The sequence below is a fragment of the Zalophus californianus genome, chromosome 10, assembly GCF_009762305.2.
Source record: "Zalophus californianus isolate mZalCal1 chromosome 10, mZalCal1.pri.v2, whole genome shotgun sequence".
Taxonomy (NCBI): domain Eukaryota; kingdom Metazoa; phylum Chordata; class Mammalia; order Carnivora; family Otariidae; genus Zalophus; species Zalophus californianus.
Window position 1 is genome coordinate 48,542,536 of NC_045604.1, and position 19,936 is coordinate 48,562,471.

General features: G+C 37.6%; 1 protein-coding gene across 7 annotated transcripts in view; it reads right to left on the minus strand.

Annotated features, from left to right (window-relative positions):
- Nucleotides 1-4,249: 4,249 nt before the first annotated feature.
- RALGPS2 (Ral GEF with PH domain and SH3 binding motif 2) overlaps nucleotides 4,250-19,936 on the minus strand; it is a 153,269-nt gene continuing 137,582 nt past the window's right edge. For all 7 annotated transcript variants that reach the window (XM_027613996.2, XM_027613997.2, XM_027613998.2 and 4 more), the window contains 3 exons: nucleotides 14,636-14,741; nucleotides 12,401-12,492; nucleotides 4,250-9,813 (listed from right to left, as the gene is read on the minus strand). In XM_027613996.2, the coding sequence (XP_027469797.1) occupies nucleotides 9,784-9,813; nucleotides 12,401-12,492; nucleotides 14,636-14,741 (228 nt within the window). In that variant the 3' untranslated portion in view covers nucleotides 4,250-9,783. The remainder of the gene's footprint in view (nucleotides 9,814-12,400; nucleotides 12,493-14,635; nucleotides 14,742-19,936) is intronic.

A 19,936-nucleotide genomic window follows, 5' to 3' on the forward strand; every position in this document is an offset into this window, starting at 1 on the left:
CTTTTCTTCATGTTTTTCTCTACTTGCCAGTTTGTCTATGATGAATACACCTGGCTTATTTATTGGGTTTCAGGTTTACTAGAAGATACTTCTCAGTTGACTATGACTTAACTAAGCAAAGACCCCTCTCTTGTTCTATTTAAAATGTCCCCTTCCTCCCTAAGCCCACTCCTTGCACCTGACTCGAAGAGCAGAGCTTGCAGGTTACAGACTGTGTGACAGGGACACCAACTCCCAACACTGCCCGTGCTGCCTACGGGCCAGGTAACCTTGCTCTAGCGGCCTAAGGTGCAGCAGTGAAGCTTAGCCTCACAACTCTATGAGTGGGTTCTGCTATTGCGTCCATTTTACATGTGAAGAACTTAAGAAGGTTGAGTTGCTTGCTCAAGGTCATGCAGAGTTGGATTGCTCTATATACAAATACAAGTTCCCTAATATTGTCCAGAAGATGGGTGGCATGGTTCCACCAGCTTATACTCTTACCCACATGCCTGACCATTCTGATTTTTCCTGGCCTCACCATAACTGGCATTATCTGCCTATTTTTTACCAGTTTGACAGATATAACGTGACACCTCCCTGGTGATTTACTTTGCATTTCTCTACTAGCGAGGTTGAACATCTTTTCATAGGTTAGCCACATGGGCTTCCTTCTATAAACTATTCATATCCTCTAGCACATTTTTCTACCAAATACATTTTCTTACCAACTTGGAAAAATTCCTTGCATGTTCTTGATATGAATCCTTTGTTTTATAAGCTCCAAATATTTTCTCCCAATCTGTCACCTTATTTACAGCTAATATGACAACAGGATCATACTGGACAAACCATTAGAACAAGATAAGGGAATTCAATAAGGTAATGGATGTAAGTCTTAAAAATGAACGCAGAGCTATTTCGTAAGGGGAATAAATGTTTAAAAACTGTTAATTCTCAAATTAATTCTATAAATTCAAAGCAATTTTGTAAGAATACCAACACGTTTTCACTGATCTTGACACACTGATCCTAGAATTCATAGAGAAGACGAGTTAGGACAGCTAAGGCAAATTTGGAAAACATGGCATAGGCACACCTTGGAGATACTATGGGTTTGATTCCAGACCCCTGCAATAAACAGAGTCAAACAACTTTTTTGGTTTCCCAGTGCATATAGAAATTATCTACAATATTGTAGTATATTAAATGTGCAACAGCATTATGTCTAAAAAACCAATGTACATACCTTAATTAAAAAATACTTCATGGCTAAAACATTCTAACCATCATCTGGGCTTTGAGTTTGTTTTTTTTTTTTTTGCTGGTGGAGGTTTTTGCCTCAATGTTGATGGCTGCTGACTGATCCCGGTGGTGGTTTGCTGAAGGCTGGGGCGACTCTGGCAATTTTTAAAGATAGGACAACAATGAGTTTGCCACATCAATGGACTCTTTCAATTACTCGGTAGCACGTAATGCTGTTTGATAGCGTTTTATCCGTAGGACTTCTTTCAAAATTAGAGTCAATCCTCTCAAACCCTGTCATTGCTTTGTCAACTAAGTTTATGTCATATTCTAAATTCTTTGTAGTCATTTCAATAATCATCATGGCATCTTCACCAAAAGTAGATCCCATCTCAAGAAACCACTTTCTTCACTTCTAGTTCTTTTGGTATTTCCACCAGCTCAGTAGTCACTTCCTCCACTGAAGTCCTGAACCCCTCAAAGGCATCCATGAGGGTCAGAATCAACTTCCAAACACCTATTCATGTTGCTATTTGGACTTCTTCCCATGAACCCTGAGTATTCTCAATGACATCTAGAACGGTGAATCTTTTCCAGAAGGTTTTCAATTTACTTTGCCCACATCCATTTGAAGAACCACTATCTATATCTGCTATAGCCTTACGAAATGGATTTTTTCATTTTTTTTTTAAGATTTTATGTTTAAGGGGCACCTGGGTGGCTCAGATGGTTGAGCGTCTGCCTTCGGCTCAGGTCATGATCCCAGGGTCCTGGGATCGAGTCCCGCATCAGGCTCCCTGCTAGGTGGGAGCCTGCTTCTCCCTCTGCCTCTGCCTCTCTCTCTCTCTCTCTCTCTCTCTCTCTCTCTCACTCTCATGAATAAATAAATAAAACATTTAAAAAAAAAAAATCTGTAAGTTCCCCTTCCTTTTAAAAAAAAAAAAAAAAAAAAAAAAAAAAAAGATTTTATGTTTAAGTAATCTCTATGCCCAGTGTGGGGCTCGAACTCACAACCCCAAGATCAAGAGTCACACACTCCTCTGACTGAACCAGCCAGGTGCCCCACAAAATCTATTTCTTAAAAAATAAGACTTAGAAGCCAAAATTACTCCTTGACCCACCAACTGCGGAATGAGTGTGGTGTCAGCAGGCATGAAAGCAACATGAATCTTGTTGTCCACATCCATCAGAGCTCTTGGGTGAGCAGGTGCATTGTCAGTGAGCAGTATCTATCTATATCTATTTTTCTGAGCAGTAGGTCTCAACAGTGGGCTTAAAATATTCAGTAAACCATGTTGTAAACAGAGATGCTGTCACCCAGGTTTTGTCCCATCTCTAGAGCATTAGGGTTTTCGGAATGGGAAATGAGCACTGGCTCCAACTTAATGTCACCAGCGGCATGAGCCCCTGGCCAGAGCGCCAGCCTCCCTCAGAAGTCAGGCACTGACTCCTCTAGCTGTTGATGTCCCAGATGACATCCTCTTCCAACATAAGGCTGTCTGACCTACACTGTCTTAGCTCGACCTTCTGGATAACTTGCTGCCTCACCTTGCGCTTTTGTGTTATGGAGACAGCTTCTTTCCTTAAACCTCCTAAATGAACCTCTGCTAGCTTCCAACTTTTCTTCTGAGGCTTCCCCACCTCTCTGTCTTCATAGAATTGAAGAGAGTTAGGACCTGGCTCCTCAACAGGCTTTGGTTTAAGGGAATGCTGTGATTGTTTTGTCTTCTTTTCTCCATCTCAGCCATAAGGCTGTTTTGCTTTTCTACCATTTGTGCGTTCACTGAAGTAGCATTTCTAATTTCGAGAACTTCCCTTTTGCATTCACAACTTGGCCAACTGTTTGGTGAAAGAGGCCTACCTTTTAGCCTATCTTGGCTTTTTGACTAAGCTCATTTCTAGCTTTTAATTTAAAGTGAGAGACTTACAACTCTTCCCTCCACTTGAACAGAGAGAGGCCACTGTAGGGTTATTAATTGGCTTAATTTCAATATTTGTGTCTCAGGGACAGGGAGGCCCAAGGAGAGGGAGAGACGGAGGAATGGCCAGTTGGTGCAGCATTCGGAACACACACATTTGCTGAATTGTCATTTTATATATGGGCACAGCTTGTGGCGCCCTCTAACGATTACAATAATAGCAAAGATCACTGATCACGTATCACTACAACATAATAATAATGAAAAAATCTGAAATACTGAATTGCCAAAATGTGACAGACACACAAAGTGAGCAAGTACTGTTGCAAAAATGGCGCTGACGGACGTGTGCGAAGCAGGGTTGCCACAAACCTTTGGTTTGTAAAAAATACGGTACCTTTGAAGTGCAGATATGCTTGTCCTGGCTCAAAGACAAACAACTAATGAAAGAGAAAAGGGAACCCAGAAACTGAGCATGCACATACGGAAAGCTCCCGCCAGACAAAGGTGGCGCTGTGTGAAATAAAGACAGGTTGACCCCATCGGAGAACTGTCACTGTCTTTTGGTTCCAATATAGGGACACTGAAAATTTTCAAAGGCCGTTAGAGAGGTGAGAAAACTGTTGAAAACCAGTTCTTAGAGGCAAGCTCAAGTGGAATTCTTAGGGCATAACCAACACCTTAGCCAATGACTTATAGGAGGAGACCGAACACAGCTATTTCTGTACTTCCTACAATTTAATGTCATGTCTTAGAATCTACGAAATACAGTACATATTAGCAAAGAAGGCCTCTTTGGGGACTGCTCTTATCACATCAGGTACTTGGGAGTGGGGAGATGAAGTTGGAAATATTGGACCCATGACCCCTATTCCTCCAGACCCCATCGGTCACCATGCCAGAGCACATCCTCGATCCAGGACAGGGAAGAGCAACTGAAGTGTACCCAGACAGAAGCTTCCTGTGCCAACAAAAACCTTGTCCACTAGTTTAGAACGAGAAAAAGATCAAATTAGAGCACTTATTTAAAAGTTAATGATAAAATGCATTTTAAAAGTTAATGATAAAAATGTAAATATGGCAACAAATCATCCCCACGCAATCTGTATTGTTAAGTAATTTATTTCAATAGAAATATTTCAGAAAACTGTACTTAAATTGTTAGCTTATGCAAACACACTGAAGATCTCACACTCACATTTGCATATTAAACAGAAACAATAAGTGAGAGAGGAACCAAGCTGCACATCACTCAGGGAGGTCATAGTGCAATTGAGTGCTTCATCATTAGAGTACCTCAAGTTAATTGGGATAAAGAAGAAGAAAAATGGCTTGTGTTTTCCTGTATATTATCATCATTGGATATTCACCCCCACAGATGTTTATCTCCTTTAGATTACATTGTGAACGAGTTCCCCACCCCCTCCCACACATACACACTTCAGTGGGCTGTAAAACAGTAAATTTGTCAGTAATTAAGATATAGAAACTCTTGAGAGTCTGGTGACTTGTAATAAATCAGCTACTGTGTCAGACCTGATAAGTCAATAATTACTGGACTATATTTGTGAATAGTCCTAATAGGTGATGTTATCTTTAGGGGAAACTTAATACTTGTTACCTGGTATCTAAAAAGCACAGGTAATATTTATGAAATTTTCAGCTGGTCTATTAAAAAAAAAGTTCAATCCTTTCAAAGCACTCTATGCATTCCATTCCTTTAATTCCATCACCACTTTGCAGGCCAAATGACTAGAAGCAATATTTAAATTCTGCTAATAACCCTCAAGGATCAATCAACCCTTCATTTGGCTTTAAAGACTATGTCTACTTCCCTATTCTGGAACATACCAGCCCTTAAAAAATACGAAAATAGCATCTTGACTCAGCTAAACAGTAGTTTCAGATCTTGCAAGGGTCTCAGAGAAGCAAAATGTTTCCAAGTTTTGTTTTGACTAAGAAGGCTAGTGTAGTCTCTTAGCTTCCCTTAAAATTTATATATTGGAGTTGTTTTCACTTTCCTTCCATAATATTTCCAAGGAAACAATATCTGGTAGGTTAAGTGACTGCCTGTTTGTTCGGAGTCTTACTTAAATGTAAGAATGAACCAATCTAAATCTCATTTCTGGTCAAGTCTCATTACAAGATTTCAGCAGCTTTAATAAGACCCCAACAAATCTTTCTGGCTGTAATGTATTCTTTTAGGGATTTTCTGAAAGGCCTTATAATTAAATCGATGCTCAAAACAACATCAACAACACAACATAAAAACAAACTCAGCTGGATGGACGCTCTTCAAAGCTGTTCTTAAAAATGCTCATCTAAAGGTTGATTTGGGTGGATTTATTTTTAATCTCCTACCCTGGCCGGGAGAGGAGCAGGGAGGGAGCTTGTTTGAAAAGACTCATGACCTGGGAGGGCTGTAACAATGACCTGGAGGCTCTCTGTACAGACTCTCCGCTCTCTTACACTTGCTGGGACAAAGAGTAAGAAAGAGTAAGCTGGTGGAGAGAGGGGTAGCACACACTCCTGACGTAAGAGGAGTAAGAGGGCAAATGATTATCGTCATACTCGATGCCCTAAAATTGGTCTTCAAATTGTTAAGGCACTAACCAAATTTTCCCCACACTACAACTTGAGATACTGGTGTAATAAAATTGCTTTCAATAACTTATGTAAGAGTTTGCACGCACAGATCTTTCATCACAATCCTCTAAATGGAGAAAGTCACTTCAGTTACAAGCCATTTTTAGGGGAGCAAGACCAAAAAGGACTTACTTAGATCATTTTGAAAAGGTTGACTTCACGTGAAAATAATGCTCATCAATGTTTTTAAGTAACAGTGTATCTCAAAGCTTAGAAAAAAACAGAATACCACTCGGGCTGTAAAATCATAAATTTACTATGTTTGAAAAAAGTAGTACAAAAGGAGAGAGAAAATGAAAGCAAGCCCTAGATGATCACCGAAAAGGCTAGGCAAACCTCATCACGGGCTCTGTACTGTCTGCTTGTGCAACAGCACCACGGTTCCACTGGGGCCCCGGGCAAGCCCATCTTCACTTTCAAAAAGGGATCCAAGGATTTCAAAAGCCTCCGAAGCAAAGGATTTCTTTTACTAAAGATTATCTCTTGGAAGCAACACTGCTCCCACTTGTTGGCAGAAGAAGGTTGTATGGTGGTTTAAAGACTGGATGGAAAGGAATGTGCCTCAGAAAACAAGAAGGAAATCAATAGTGGATGTATTCTTTTAAAAAGTTACTATTATAATGGATTTCCAATGAATGCCTTATAGTTTTGTTTTCAGTTGGAAAGGTGTATAGCTTACGGGTTTAAGCTCAGAAGACTTCTGAGCTCATGTGGCCAGGTATATTCTAGTAATCCCAGGGCCCCCAGGTTCAGCTAACCCGTGGAGTACGTACACCACAGACTGGGACCACCTGCCCCTCTGTAACCGCAGTGCTCCTTGGGCTCTTCTGAAAGGCATTTCTAGAAGAGGAATAAAGCCACTTATAAAAACCCGGGAGCGATGAATCCCCTAACTCTTGACATATGCCATTCTCTACACAGAAAAACAAATTGTCCTTGAAGCACATACCCAGGGAGAAAAAAAAAATAAATTGTTTGGATCCCTTTTTGTAATGTTTATACAAATAATATTTACATAGTGAAGAAAACGCTATAGAAAGGTGTGTTTGATCAGTTCTCTTTCAATTCTTATAATCTGGAGATCACAGTAAAAATAATACCTTTGAAAAAAATAAAGCAAAGGCCAAACACAGAGGGGGCATGAAACCAAAACTAGTGCTCTGAAAGTCATTATTATGCAGTTCTTTTTATAGGTGTATTTTAAAAACTCATGTTACTTCTGTATGAAAAATAAGTGTCCAGGTTCAAATAAACTGTGAAATAAATGAGATGTGTCTCAAACCGTATTTTGGCTAGTATTGTATACTACTACACCAGGCCGTATAATATGCCAATATTTATGCTTTTCATAAACTAGCTTAAATTTAAATTATAATGGAATTTCTAATGAGTTGTTCTTGGCTAGAAGAGAAACAAATGAGCTTAATATTGACAGAAATTTCAAGCTTTTGTCAACTAATTTACTAATTTAGTAAGCATAAGCTTAATAAGAGGAAAAAATTTCATCTTCCTACTAATAAACTACCTAAATATTTAATATATTTTGGTGACCTATTTTCTTTGCTTGAATTATTACATCATTTGGTGAATTATAGATCAAATATTCACCTATGCTATTTCAATTCACTTCTCTCACTGGTTTCCATTTGTTTCAAATGCTAAAATAATCTTCAAAAGCAACGTCTAATCTTTTGAATAGACAGATTTGAAGACAGAACAATGTCTACTTCTACTGCACAGTTGTGTTAAGAGTTTCGCTCAGTCAGAGGCCACAATTCTATATAGGGACTATTCATCAAATTTGAACACTATTCTTTCCCTGTGCATGTATCCCGTAATGTTAGAGCTGAAATATCAAACACATCTTCCAGTTTAGCTCTCTCTTTGGCAAAACTGTGATGTCAGGCTCTGACTTCCAGTTGCAAATCTCCTCAAATATGGTTAACCTACACTGTATCTACTTTAGCTTATTTATGACAAACAGAACAATAATAAAAAATCCACAGGGTTCTCATCCACAGAATTTTTTAAAAAGCACATACACTGTTAAAAACACTTATTTTTGAAGAAAAATACACAAATTAAGGAATTTTTAAAAAATGTAAAACAAAAGAAAGATGTGCAAAGTCTAAATAGTAATACTGCTGGCGATGCAGGTGGTGTCTTTCTATGTACCCAACGTGGGTTAAGCTTGGGAGATCATTAATTGAAAAATCACTCAGCACAGGCAACATTTTGCCCTCTCTAGCCCATGTCACTTTCCACAATACCAGAAATAATGGTATTTCTAACTGTGCTATATGAGAAAAATATCTGAACTCTTAACATCCTTTCCAAAAGCTCTTCTACTTTCCTTTGGATAGACTTTTAGCTAGTGATTATGTGAGTAATATTTTCTATTTAAGTTTCACGGCTTCAAGATGATTAAAAAAAAAAGTATGAAATTCTCTAAGAATGCAAATGTAAGAAATTTTATGTGAGGCCCAAAGTATTACAAGTTTATTGGAAGACATCACTCAAAAAGGGGTTCTTCCTCTGGGCCACTGCTAAAATACAGGATGCCCCATGAGTTTCTAACATCTAACACACAGCCTTTGTTCAAGTGCCATTTTTTATTAAAACTCTAAGGCAGCTCACCTTTAAACCTTTTTTTTTTCTTTTTGCAATTCAACATTTATTCTGGAAATTAAACACACTGTTGCATGGAAGAGCTCTTCCAAAACAGCTTGGTCTACCACTGACAGAGTATGGTTTCATGGCCGGGACCTACAGTACGTTTTCAGAAAAGTGTTTTGTAATAAAGGAAAGTTATATAAGAAGGGAAGTTTTGACACTTAAGATTCCCAGAATCTCAATCTTTCACCTTTTTCCCTTTTAAAATTATTTTGTGTGCCTTATAATACATACACACATACATATGCAGAAGCTCTTTTAAATACATGTAATCCTGAATCTTATACTTAACAAAAATAATGAAAATGAGTAATAAAAAAAATAACTGGCATTGTGTATATGAAACACTGTAAGAGAAAATATCCTGATGAAATATCAGTATATCATCTTGACGACAAAAGTCACCAGTGACTGGTAGAAGGGATAATTCAATTCACTTGAAAAAAAAATGTAATTACTGTAAAATCTCAGAAAAGTTTAGGTTGGGATTACGGTTCTTTCCTAAGCAGATCTGTGGTCCAACAATGAATTCATATAGAGGGCCAAATTTTAAACCCAGTTAAAAACAACCATGCTTTCTGGAGCCCAGTTGAAAAGAGTGTCTGGAATAGGAGCGCTCAGCCTTCATGCCTCCTGCAGGAAATGACGCTCCCCACCCAGAACTCAATTTCCGAAGCTTAGTGTTTAAGAAAAATCTCCCCTCATTCAAAACAACCCCCGCCCCCAATCCCAAATGAACCCCAACAACTCTCTTTATGAATATGTCTAATCCCGAAACTCTTGCCGTGGGAGAGCTGGGGAGGCTGCAGATGACCGGGAGCTGAGAAGCCCCCCGGGGCGGGCGGAGCATCTTCACACCTCCTTTCTAAACCAGCCCCTCACATAACTCGTAAGAAAGATGTTTTCCTTTTTAAAGTGTGTCTAAAAACAGGAGATTCCCCCCTCCAAAATTAGTACAAAGTTAAAAGAAACGCAAATGGGCTCCGATCTATTCCAAGCACAGCACCGCCAGAAGACGCACACACACTATTTGGTGCTTCATGTTGGTTTTCCTTTCGTTCGTTTAAGGCAGTGGTTTCCGCAGGTCAGTTCAGAGAAAAGCAGCGCGGTCCATGGCAGTTTGTTTAGTGACTCCAATGTGTTCTCTGGGAATATCTCACTTCATTCCCTGAAATTAGTGCTTTTTTGGTTCAGAACTCCAAAGGCTTGAGACATAGCCTCTAGGCTCCTCGTGGCCCAGAACTGGCTCATAGCTGGCGCTCGCGTCACCTCCTCATTCTCACTTAGGGGTGACAGTTCACCTTGCTTCTTTCTTAGGCTTCTACTCAAAAGTCATCAAGTTTGTAGGAACCTTAAAAATATAAGCAGTACAAAACTGATAGTACTTAAAAGTTGCTTTTCAAAGTACTATTTCTTATCTTTGTCATTTTAAGCCCAGATATCTTTTTAAAAAAGTAATTTGACAGAAGGTACTGCAATCATTTATGAATAATGAATAAAATATGCTAGAACATTTTTGAGAAAAATCACTGAGTTAATACTCTCTTTCCAGAAAATTGAAATTGGAATGGGAGAAAGGGTGGAGACGGTATCTTTCTGGTCTAACACAGGGTGCTCAGCAGATGTCTGCTGAATGAGCAAATGAACAAGAAAAGAAGTGTGGCTCTAGTTAGGGTGACCCTCTGACAAACATACTTATCGTCTATTTTCTCAGTATCTGTATTACCAGGAATTCCCACATGCACATTTTTAAATCCAGCATGGGTAATTTTATAATGAACATTACTAAGAATTTCTTTGTGAAATCATCATGGAAGTGTGAAAGAATAAAACTCATTGTTAGATAAATTCTGATCTGACACTTGGTGACTGAAAAAATCAACAGGTTATATAATAGTTTGAGGCTTATAGACTGGTTCAAGTTTAATTTGATTCCTTATAGAAATCAACAATAAGACATGAAGTCCACATTGTAGTGAGGAGAAATTCCACAACACTTCTTTTGAAATAGAAGTATATTTTGTTTTTGAAAATCAGCTGATGAGTCCTCTAGACAAGGACTAAAGAGGGTTTCACCATGTTAAAAAAAAAACAAAACTCTTAACCCTTATTATCTGTTTTCTGAAGTTGTGCTGGGAGAGATATTCTCACTTCAGTGGTCATTTCTCTGTCCTTTAAAACAGCAGCTACCACTTTAGTAATCTTTTTCTGAAAACCTAGAATATTCAAGAAAAAGGGGGGAGTCTCTTACACATGTCACCTTCTGAATGAAAAAATCTTTAATAATACAATCATAACTGAATCATAAATCAAATGCAATACAAATGCTCAAGTGCTTAAATTATAAATTTTCAGGTCTGGTTATAAGAAAACCATGTTTAAATAAAGTATAAGTTCATTTCCTCCTAAGTTCCTTGAATATGATTTAAGGTATTGTACTTGAGTGAATCAGAGGCTTCTACCAAAAATTTTCACATTTCACAGCTTCTATTTATATATTTGCTACTATTCTGATTCTCCCAAGTATGGAGAGAAACAAACAAATAAAACCCACTTATACACATTTGGTTGACTTGTTCACCTTTATGTTGGTATGTATACACTGTCTAGATTAATCTTGAAATCTGAGATTAAAAAAAAAATGAGACTTAACACTTTAAGCACACTTAAACAATGTAAGTTGAGTTGCACATAAGCTTAGTCTATTCACTCTGTCCCAGGCCCTAAGAAAGTAGTCTTTGTTCTATGGCGTTTCATGCCCTTAATGGAGGGTGCTAAAAATGATACCAAATACTGCTATTAGTCTTTCATATATATATTTGAAATAAAAATTCTAAGAGAACAAAGCCTATTCTAACAATATTTAAAAAGAATGGACCTAAAGATAAAGACATTTGCTTGTTTGACCCTGTGTAGGTCATTTAGCATTTCTGAGACCAGTTTCTTCCTTTATCAAAAAAGGGGTAAAACTCTGGTCCTGACAGCACAGGGTGAAAAATACTTTTAATAAGTGATATAAACTCATATGGTGTATTATATTATTCATAATTAGCTATGGATTAACACTTAACTGTACACTTCTGAATTTCAGTACCTGAAATCAATGGTCTTCAAATATATCCACTAAAAACTGCCCACAAAAAGTCTACACATATTTCCATAACTGCAGTTATGTTTACTTTACGTCTGTTCTACCAATCCATGGCTCAACTTTAGATCTGCAACAGGGTTTGGGGAAAACAACACCATGGCTTCATTTCTCCTCTGCAGCTGAAAGCCTTTGAATTAGACCATCTTTGTTTCGGTGAAATAAAAACAAACAGATCCAAATGGCTTTGGGTTTTGCTGCAACCACAAGAACCTACTCAGGTTATTAACAGAATAAAGATGAATCAGAATAATTTTTATTAAAGTGCCATCTAAGTTTTACGCCCCTGGGACTCTATTTCTTTGCCTCTCACTATTTTCTACCGACATGGGTAACATTTGCCTCTTTAGAACACCTTAAGCTCCTTCCAGCTTCAGGACCTTTGAACTTGCTGTGCCCTCCAGCAGACCTTAATCTTCACATGGCTGTTCCTTCTTGTCACTCATGTCAATGTCTTTGGGGAGATCTCTGCTGCCCATTCTTACTTATTTAAAGTTGTGTCTACTCTCATCACTCTGTATCACATAATTCTATTTTGTTTTCCATATATATGTATATATAGTTCTGTATATAGTTTTCAGCATTTGAAATTTTATTTGTTCATTATTTTATTGACTATCTCCTCACTAAAATGTGGACTTCATACTTGCCGACCACTGTAAGAAAAAGAATAAAAAGAGTATCATTTTCCTTCTTCATTCATAAAATTAGTCTGTTTACTTCCCTTGGAACTCTTTTAAATACAGTCCCAAGCAACGGACCATCCTGAGGACCGAGAGACACTGCTCACCTGCTGCTTGTTGCTTTGGCAAGCTGCGCTCAAATGCTTGAACCACAGCATCGCGTTCATTCTGTTGCCAGCTTGAAACTTGTATGAGTTTCCTAAAGTTATTAAAAACAAGGGGAAAATGATAAAATTTTAAGGACTCTGACATATAATTCAGTCATATATCAAAGAGCAAAATGAAACAAGACTAGAATTCTCAGTTTCAGAATTGTCTCTAGCACCTGATTTTCTAATACAAATAAAAAGTTCTCTATGCTATGTTCACATGCTATCATTTATTCAGAAAGTCACTGTTTTGCTGCTTATGAATTGGAAGAGAAGTATTCTTGTCTTCTTAAATATTCCTTAGAGGAAAGTATACCTAAATAAAAGAATCGTTTGGCTCCTCTAGATTTGTAGGTGGGACTGAGAGTACAGAATATGTTAATATTAAAGTTTTTACAGGCAAAATGCTTTAACACGTTTAACATTTAAACCTTAGGTATGTAATATGATTAAGGATCAGTATCAACCATGCTTTTAGGTGTTAGTTACATTTGCCGAAATTATCACGGATTTCTGGGTCTACTGAGGGATTTCTGGGAAAATCTGAAGAGTCACTGATTCCTCTTTTAGAAAATTAGAAATTCATCTGTGTTGTGTGTATTTAAGAACTTATGTTGACTAATTCAAGATTGACACATAATAGATAAATCTTACATGGTTGTATTAAGGTGATAAACTGAAAAAAGAAAGGATTCATGTACTGAAGGCTGCCCTAAGTTGAGTTTTATCCCTTTTTTCATTGACCTAAGTTTTTATTTCCCAATTTGTATCGAATTCTACTCTCTCCTTTGTAACTGCATTCAATGGCCCAAGAGTCTGACCTTTCTCGAGGCATGACAGAGCTTTCCTTTGAGACTGAACACTCAGAGAACTTTTTTACTTTCAGAAGCAACAGTTTCTTCACCAATGTTTCATGTTAAATAATACTGTTTTACTTGCTGAACTCAGATGTGGACATTAAAGCAATCTGAATCGAAGGCATATCTACAATTAAGCTGGCCATAGCGGCCATTTATCTACTTTCTCCTCCCCCTCCAAAAGACTATTAGTACAAATGTTACAAAAACCTTGGTTACTTGGAAAGAATCCCATCAAGCTACACTAGGGAAACTGAAAGAAAATAAAGAATTTGTTAACTAAGCCCAATGAAAATGATTTCCTTAAGATGCAACTTTATGAATAATGCCTTTGGGATTTGGGGTTGGGGCAGGGACTCTGAATTCAGAATGCTGAGCAGGGAGTTCTTACTCTGTAAGTCAGTCTAGTTCATCTCAAAATGAGACATTTTCCTACTATTATTTTTTTTACTTAAAATGCTATAATTTCACTTAAAATGCTATAATATCCTAAAAGCAGAATATCTGTTGCTATAAAATACATTCTGAATAGAGGTGAAAATATAACTGTACAGTCAATAAACAGAATTTCGGTGGTGAGTTGCTGCAGTGGAAGATTCTGGGCAGAGAGGAAAGAATTTCCCGTCTGGCTCCCTCTGAGGTGCTTATCAACAGCTAGCAGCTGTATGCAGGAAGAGCAGCAATCACGTCAGGCTGCGTTCCGACGGCCACCTGCGGCCTCCACTAGAGATGCACAGGGTCTGATTCCACACGGCCCACCCTCCAACTTCTCTGATCCACTTAAAAAACTCTGCTGGTCAAGAGTCAATCATTTCCTTCATAAGTCTCTCTCAATATTGTAAGCAAAGTATTCATTATTAATTATACTTATTTGGAAAGCGATAGGAGTTAAATAACGTATTAACCTCATTAAAAATAATGGACTAAAAATCATTTAGAGGAAAACCTCTGCCACATTCAGAACTTAAGAATAACAATTTATTTGAGAGTATAAATGAAGGGGTATTACATATATAGCAAATGTCTGAGGCTTTAAAGTAACTGATTCTCCAGTTCCCTCCTTCCCTCCCTCTCTGCCTGGTTCTTAGCTCCTTAAGGATTGCTTGGGCTTTTAATTTCAAGCTTATGCCCATGCAGCAAAGAAAATATGCTTATAACAGATATTGATACCAGAAATATTGATATCATTACTCTACATTATGAGACAGAATTATTTCCCAAGAGACAAAACTACAAAAACATGTTCCTGGTCAAGTATTCTAGTTAAACTACGTTTGGACCAACTGAACGTTATGTACTTGCAGTACCTTAAACCCTAGATATTCTAATAATTCACCTTTCTCAGAGTCAGTCAGCAAGAAGAGATCTGGGTGTTCTGGGTCATCAGCCATCATCACCATCCATCCTACCACAGATACGTTCTTATTTGATGTTGATTTGAACTGAGAGATAAAAAGATCATTAATGGAAAACACAAAATTTATGGCTCATCCTAAGCAAAAATTAAGGATAGGCATATTTTCAGTTTCTGCCATGAGAGATAAGATTTGTGACTTCATGTTGGTTGAGTCTGCTCACAGCCTTTTACTTACTACTAAATTCCATTTAGGCATGCCCTCTTTAGACAGTCTCCTACTCTTCAGATCCTTCCTAGCTTCAACTCTTCATCAAAACCTGTCCAAGTCTTGATTCTCAAAAAAGCACGATCTGTCGCTGGATCTGATAAATTCATCTCTGTGGTTTTTTTTCTGTTCTTTACTATGCTGCCCCGAATCCCTCCCTCATTAGGAAACACACCTATATTTTGTTATCTTTTTTTACCCAGCTTTATTGAGATATAATTAACATAACATAGCATAAGTTTAAAGTATACAATGTAATAGGGGGATTACCTGAAACCTGATGATTTACTAAACCAGCAGTGGTATCAATTTTTTTTTTTTAAGTAGGCTCCATGCCCAGCATGGAGCCCAACATGGGGCTTGAACTCATGACCCTGAGATCATGATTGAGCTGAGATCAAGAGCTGGATGCTCAACCGACTGAGTCACCCTGGTGACCCAGACAATTCTTAATAATAATATATTTTTACTTGTATTTCTCAAAAAAAGGTATTCTTAGTATTCTTGTTAGTTTTCTATTCTTTTTTTTAAGTTAAACTAGAAATAAATGTAATGAAAAAAGGGCTATTAGAAAAGAACAGAAAATTAGGATACTCTCATTCGTGACCATAAATGGAAAAATATTAAATAATTGTATACACCAATACATTTTTATTATATGTATATACCAATTGGTATATGTATATACCAATAATTATACTGGTGTATAAAAAAGCTGATGGGGTGTCTGGGTAGTGCAGTTGGTCGAGTGTCTGACTCCTGGTTTCTCCTCAGGTCATGATCTCACTCATGGTCGTGAGACAGAGCCCCATGTTGGGCTCCACGCTCAGCATGGAGTCTGCCAGAGATTCTCTCTCTCCCTCTGCCCCTCCTGCTCATGCTCTCTCGCTTTCTAAAATAAATAAATCTTAAAAAAAAAAAAGCTGATATATGATGACCAGTTTGGATTTATCCGAGGAATGTGAGGTTGGTTTAATGTTAGAAATCAACCAATGCAACTAAGTTGGGTTTATTTCAAGAAAGCAAGATTAGTGCAGTCAAGTTCAAAAATTATTTTTTTAACTTTAGAAAAATTATTAAGCTAAATCACCGTATTAACAGATTAAGAAAGAAAAAAATACATTCAACTCAGTTTACCCAACAAGTTTTTGCTAATATAATGTATATTTGTGACAGACTAGGAATAGAAGGGAACTTCCTAATTCAGTAAAGAGTAACCACCAAGCAAACAAACAAAACCTACACAAAAACCAAACCAAAATAACACAGGAAAGACGACCCCCCCCAAAAAAAGACAACCCAAAATCAAAACCCTGCCACACATACTCAAGGGTAAAATGCTAAAAACATTTCAAAATCAGTATCAAGACAAGGATGCCTATCATTGCTACCTCCATTCAACACAGAATTTGAAGAGCTAATCAGCTTAATAGGATAACAAAAAGGAAGTAAAAGGTGTAAGAGTAAGGAAGAAATAAAACTGCCATTACTCCTGGATGATAATATCGACAAAGAAAATCCACTCACATCTATCAAATTAGTAAGAATGATGAGCAAAGACACTTGGAAAAGATCAGTATGAAAATCAACTGTAATTCTATACACGAGAAATATAAGTCATTTATAAGAGGGGTATCTAGCAATACATGCAACAAAAGATACACAGAAGTAGAACCCATAAAAGGCATCCAAGAAGACATAAAACAATTAAGAAATACCATGAGATGGGGGCGCCTGGGTGGCTCAGTTGGTTAAGCGACTGCCTTCGGCTCAGGTCATGATCCTGGAGTCCCGGGATCGAGTCCCACATCGGGCTCCCTGCTGCTCAGCGGGGAGTCTGCTTCTCCCTCTGACCCTCCCCCCCTCATGTGCTCTCTCTCTATCTCTCTCATTCTCGCTCCCTCAAATAAATAAAAAATAAAAATCTTTAAAAAAAATACCATGAGATGAAGAAAAAGGTTTGATTTGTAAAGATGTCAATTCTCCCTAAATTGATTTATATAAACTCAGTGTCATTTCAATAAAAATTTCAGTAGGATTTTACAGAACTTGAGAAACTGATTCTAAAATTTATATACGAGAGCAAAGGAGCAGAAATAGCCAATACACTCCTGAGAACAGTGAGTCAGGACCTGCCCTGACACACATCAAGACTCAGAGCCACAGTAATTGAGACCATGGGCTCCAGGACAGGGACAAACAGGGTAATGGAAGTCAAGAGAGCCATCTGGGTGTAGAGATGCAAATTCATATGACAAGAGTGGACTCTGCAGCCTGATGAACGAAGAATGAACTGTTCAATAAATGATGCCAGGAAAATTGGTTATCCACACAGAAAAATCAAGAAAACAAATGCCTGACTTTTCTCTCTGCATTTACGCCAAAGACTTTTTTGATGCTGTTGGTTTTCATACACAGCTGACCCTTGAACAACACGGGTTTGAACTATGCAGGTCTACTTAAGATGCAGATTTTTTGGATAAATACATTACAGTAAGTGTACTTTTTTCTTATGATTTTCTTAACATTTTTTCTAGCTTACTTTATTGTAATAATACATCATACAATACATATACAAAATGTGTCAACCAACTATTTATGTTATTGGTAAAGCTTTTTTTTTTTTTTTAAAGATCTTATTTATTTATGAGAGAAAGAAAGAGGCAGGCAGAGGGAGAAGCAGGCTCCTCGCCCAGCAAGGAGCCCGATGTGGGACTCAATCCCAGGACCCTGGGATCATGACCTGAGCTGAAGGCAGACGCCCAACCGACTGAGCCACCCAGGCGTCCCATTGGTAAAGCTTTTGATCTGTAGTAGGCTATTGGTAGTTTTTGGGGAGTTGAAAGTTATACACAGATTTTCAACTGCACAGGTGTGGGAGGGAGGTGGGGTAGGTACCTCTAACCTAGTTGTTCAAGGGTTCACTGTACTAATGGGGGCATATTTGTACTCTTATTTATAGTTTTCACTTATCAGTACTTCCTTATTGGTAAGTATTTTGAGTCTTTATAGATTTCTATTATAAACAACTACAGGAATATTCTTCTACAGGAATTTTTGTGCACTTGTTCAAGGACTTCCACAGGACAGATTCTCAGATAAGGAATTGCTGGTTATTATTAAGTTAAATACGGACTAGGACTGCCCACCACAAAAACAATACCAATTTAAATTTCTGCAAATCACAGATAAGTCTATGTTTCCCTACACCACGGACAATGCTCTATTAACAATCTTCAAAATTTTTGCCTAGTAGCAAAAAAGGGCATCTTCTTTAACCTGCATTTTTGATACCTAATAAGGTTGATCATCTGTTCATGTTTATTAGCCAATTATATTTCATCTTCTATTTATCTCCTCCTTCCCTTTTTCTAATGTCCTGTTTTATTCTGAGCTGTGGAAAGTTGTTAGTTTTGTTACAGATTTCTTTTCAGGCACAGTCTTGGTCTTTAAAAATTTAACTAATTGAATAGTATTTATTCACTCTCTACCATACAGTGATGGGTTCAAACATAACTGCAAAATTTTTTTTTACAATAAATAAACCTCCAGTAAAAAACATTTTTACAGTGAATGTTTTCATTTTAAAACATCCAAAAAGGGGCTCCTGGGTGGCTCAGTCGGTTAAGTGTCTGCCTTTGGCTCAGGTCAGGATTGAGCCCCGGGTCTGGCTCCCTGCTTAGGGGGGAGTCTGCTTCTCCCTCTCCTGCTGCCCCTCCCCCACCTTTACCCCGCTTGTGTTCTCCCTCTCAAATAAGTAAAATCTTAAAAAAATCCAAAGGGGCGCCTGGGTGGCTCAGTTGGTTAAGCATCTGCCTTCAGCTCAGGTCATGATCCCAGGATCCTGGGATCGAGCCCCGCACTGGGCTTCCCCCTCCCACTCCCCCTGCTTATGCTCTTTCTCTCTCAAATAAATAAAATCTTAAAAAAAAAAAATCCAAAAATACAGACATAATAGGAGTCCCCCTTTGCTCTCCCCAGTTATTCTACCCTGCCAAGCCTATTCTGTTCCTCGCAGGCAAAAAATATGTATAGAGAGTAATAAAACTTATAGGTTTGTAGGCGTCCAGATTTTCTCCTTCTGCATTTATAGACCTATATGAACAGGTATATTTTCATTAGTAATTTTTTTCCCTCCAGCTTTCAATTTTGAAAGGTTGAAACTACAAAGTTGAAAGAATGCCACAGTGGTTACCCCCGAATCTACATTTTGTGCATTTGCTTGATCTTTTTGAACTGCAGACATCATAAAACTGAGTCCTAAATATTTCAGCATGTATAGCCTAAGAATATATTTCTATATAACCACAATATAAGTATCTAAGAAATTTAAGACATTTTTTATAAAATCCATGAAATTTTTTCAATTGTCCCAATTATGATCTTCGTCGTTAAAAAAAAAAAAAAAAAAAGAAATTACCTCCAGGATTCAACCAAAGTACACATATTGCATTTACCTCTCAGATTCTTCAGTCTCTTTTAATCTGTAACAGTCCTCCTCTTCCCCCACACACCCCCTGCTCCATCTACCAAATTTTGGTCTTAAGAATCCAAGCCAGTTGTCTTGTAGAACGTTCCACAATCTGGATTTGATTGTTTCTTCATGATTAGATTCAGGTTAAACTTTTGGCAAGAACACTACATAGGTGGTGCTCTGTTTATAGAATACATTTTAATCCTTTATCTGTTGCTTATATATAGCCATTATTTTCTTCTAATAATACAATTTTGTTTGAAAATGATTTAAAAAAGTTTTTCCTTCATTGCTTTTAGTTCTGTGCCACATCTCTTCTAAAACTGATTCTATAATATTAACACGAGCTTGTCTCCCTACGCTCCACGTTGTTCTTGTAATTCCTTCTTTAACCCGAACAGTTTTAAATTAAGAATATTAGGAATATAGTCCATTTCCTTGGCACTCAATTTGATTTCCTTACAACCCAGTATGCTCTAATTTCATCTGGCTTCTTTCTAATTAAAGTTTAGGAAAAAATAAAAAACACTTAATTTTGAAT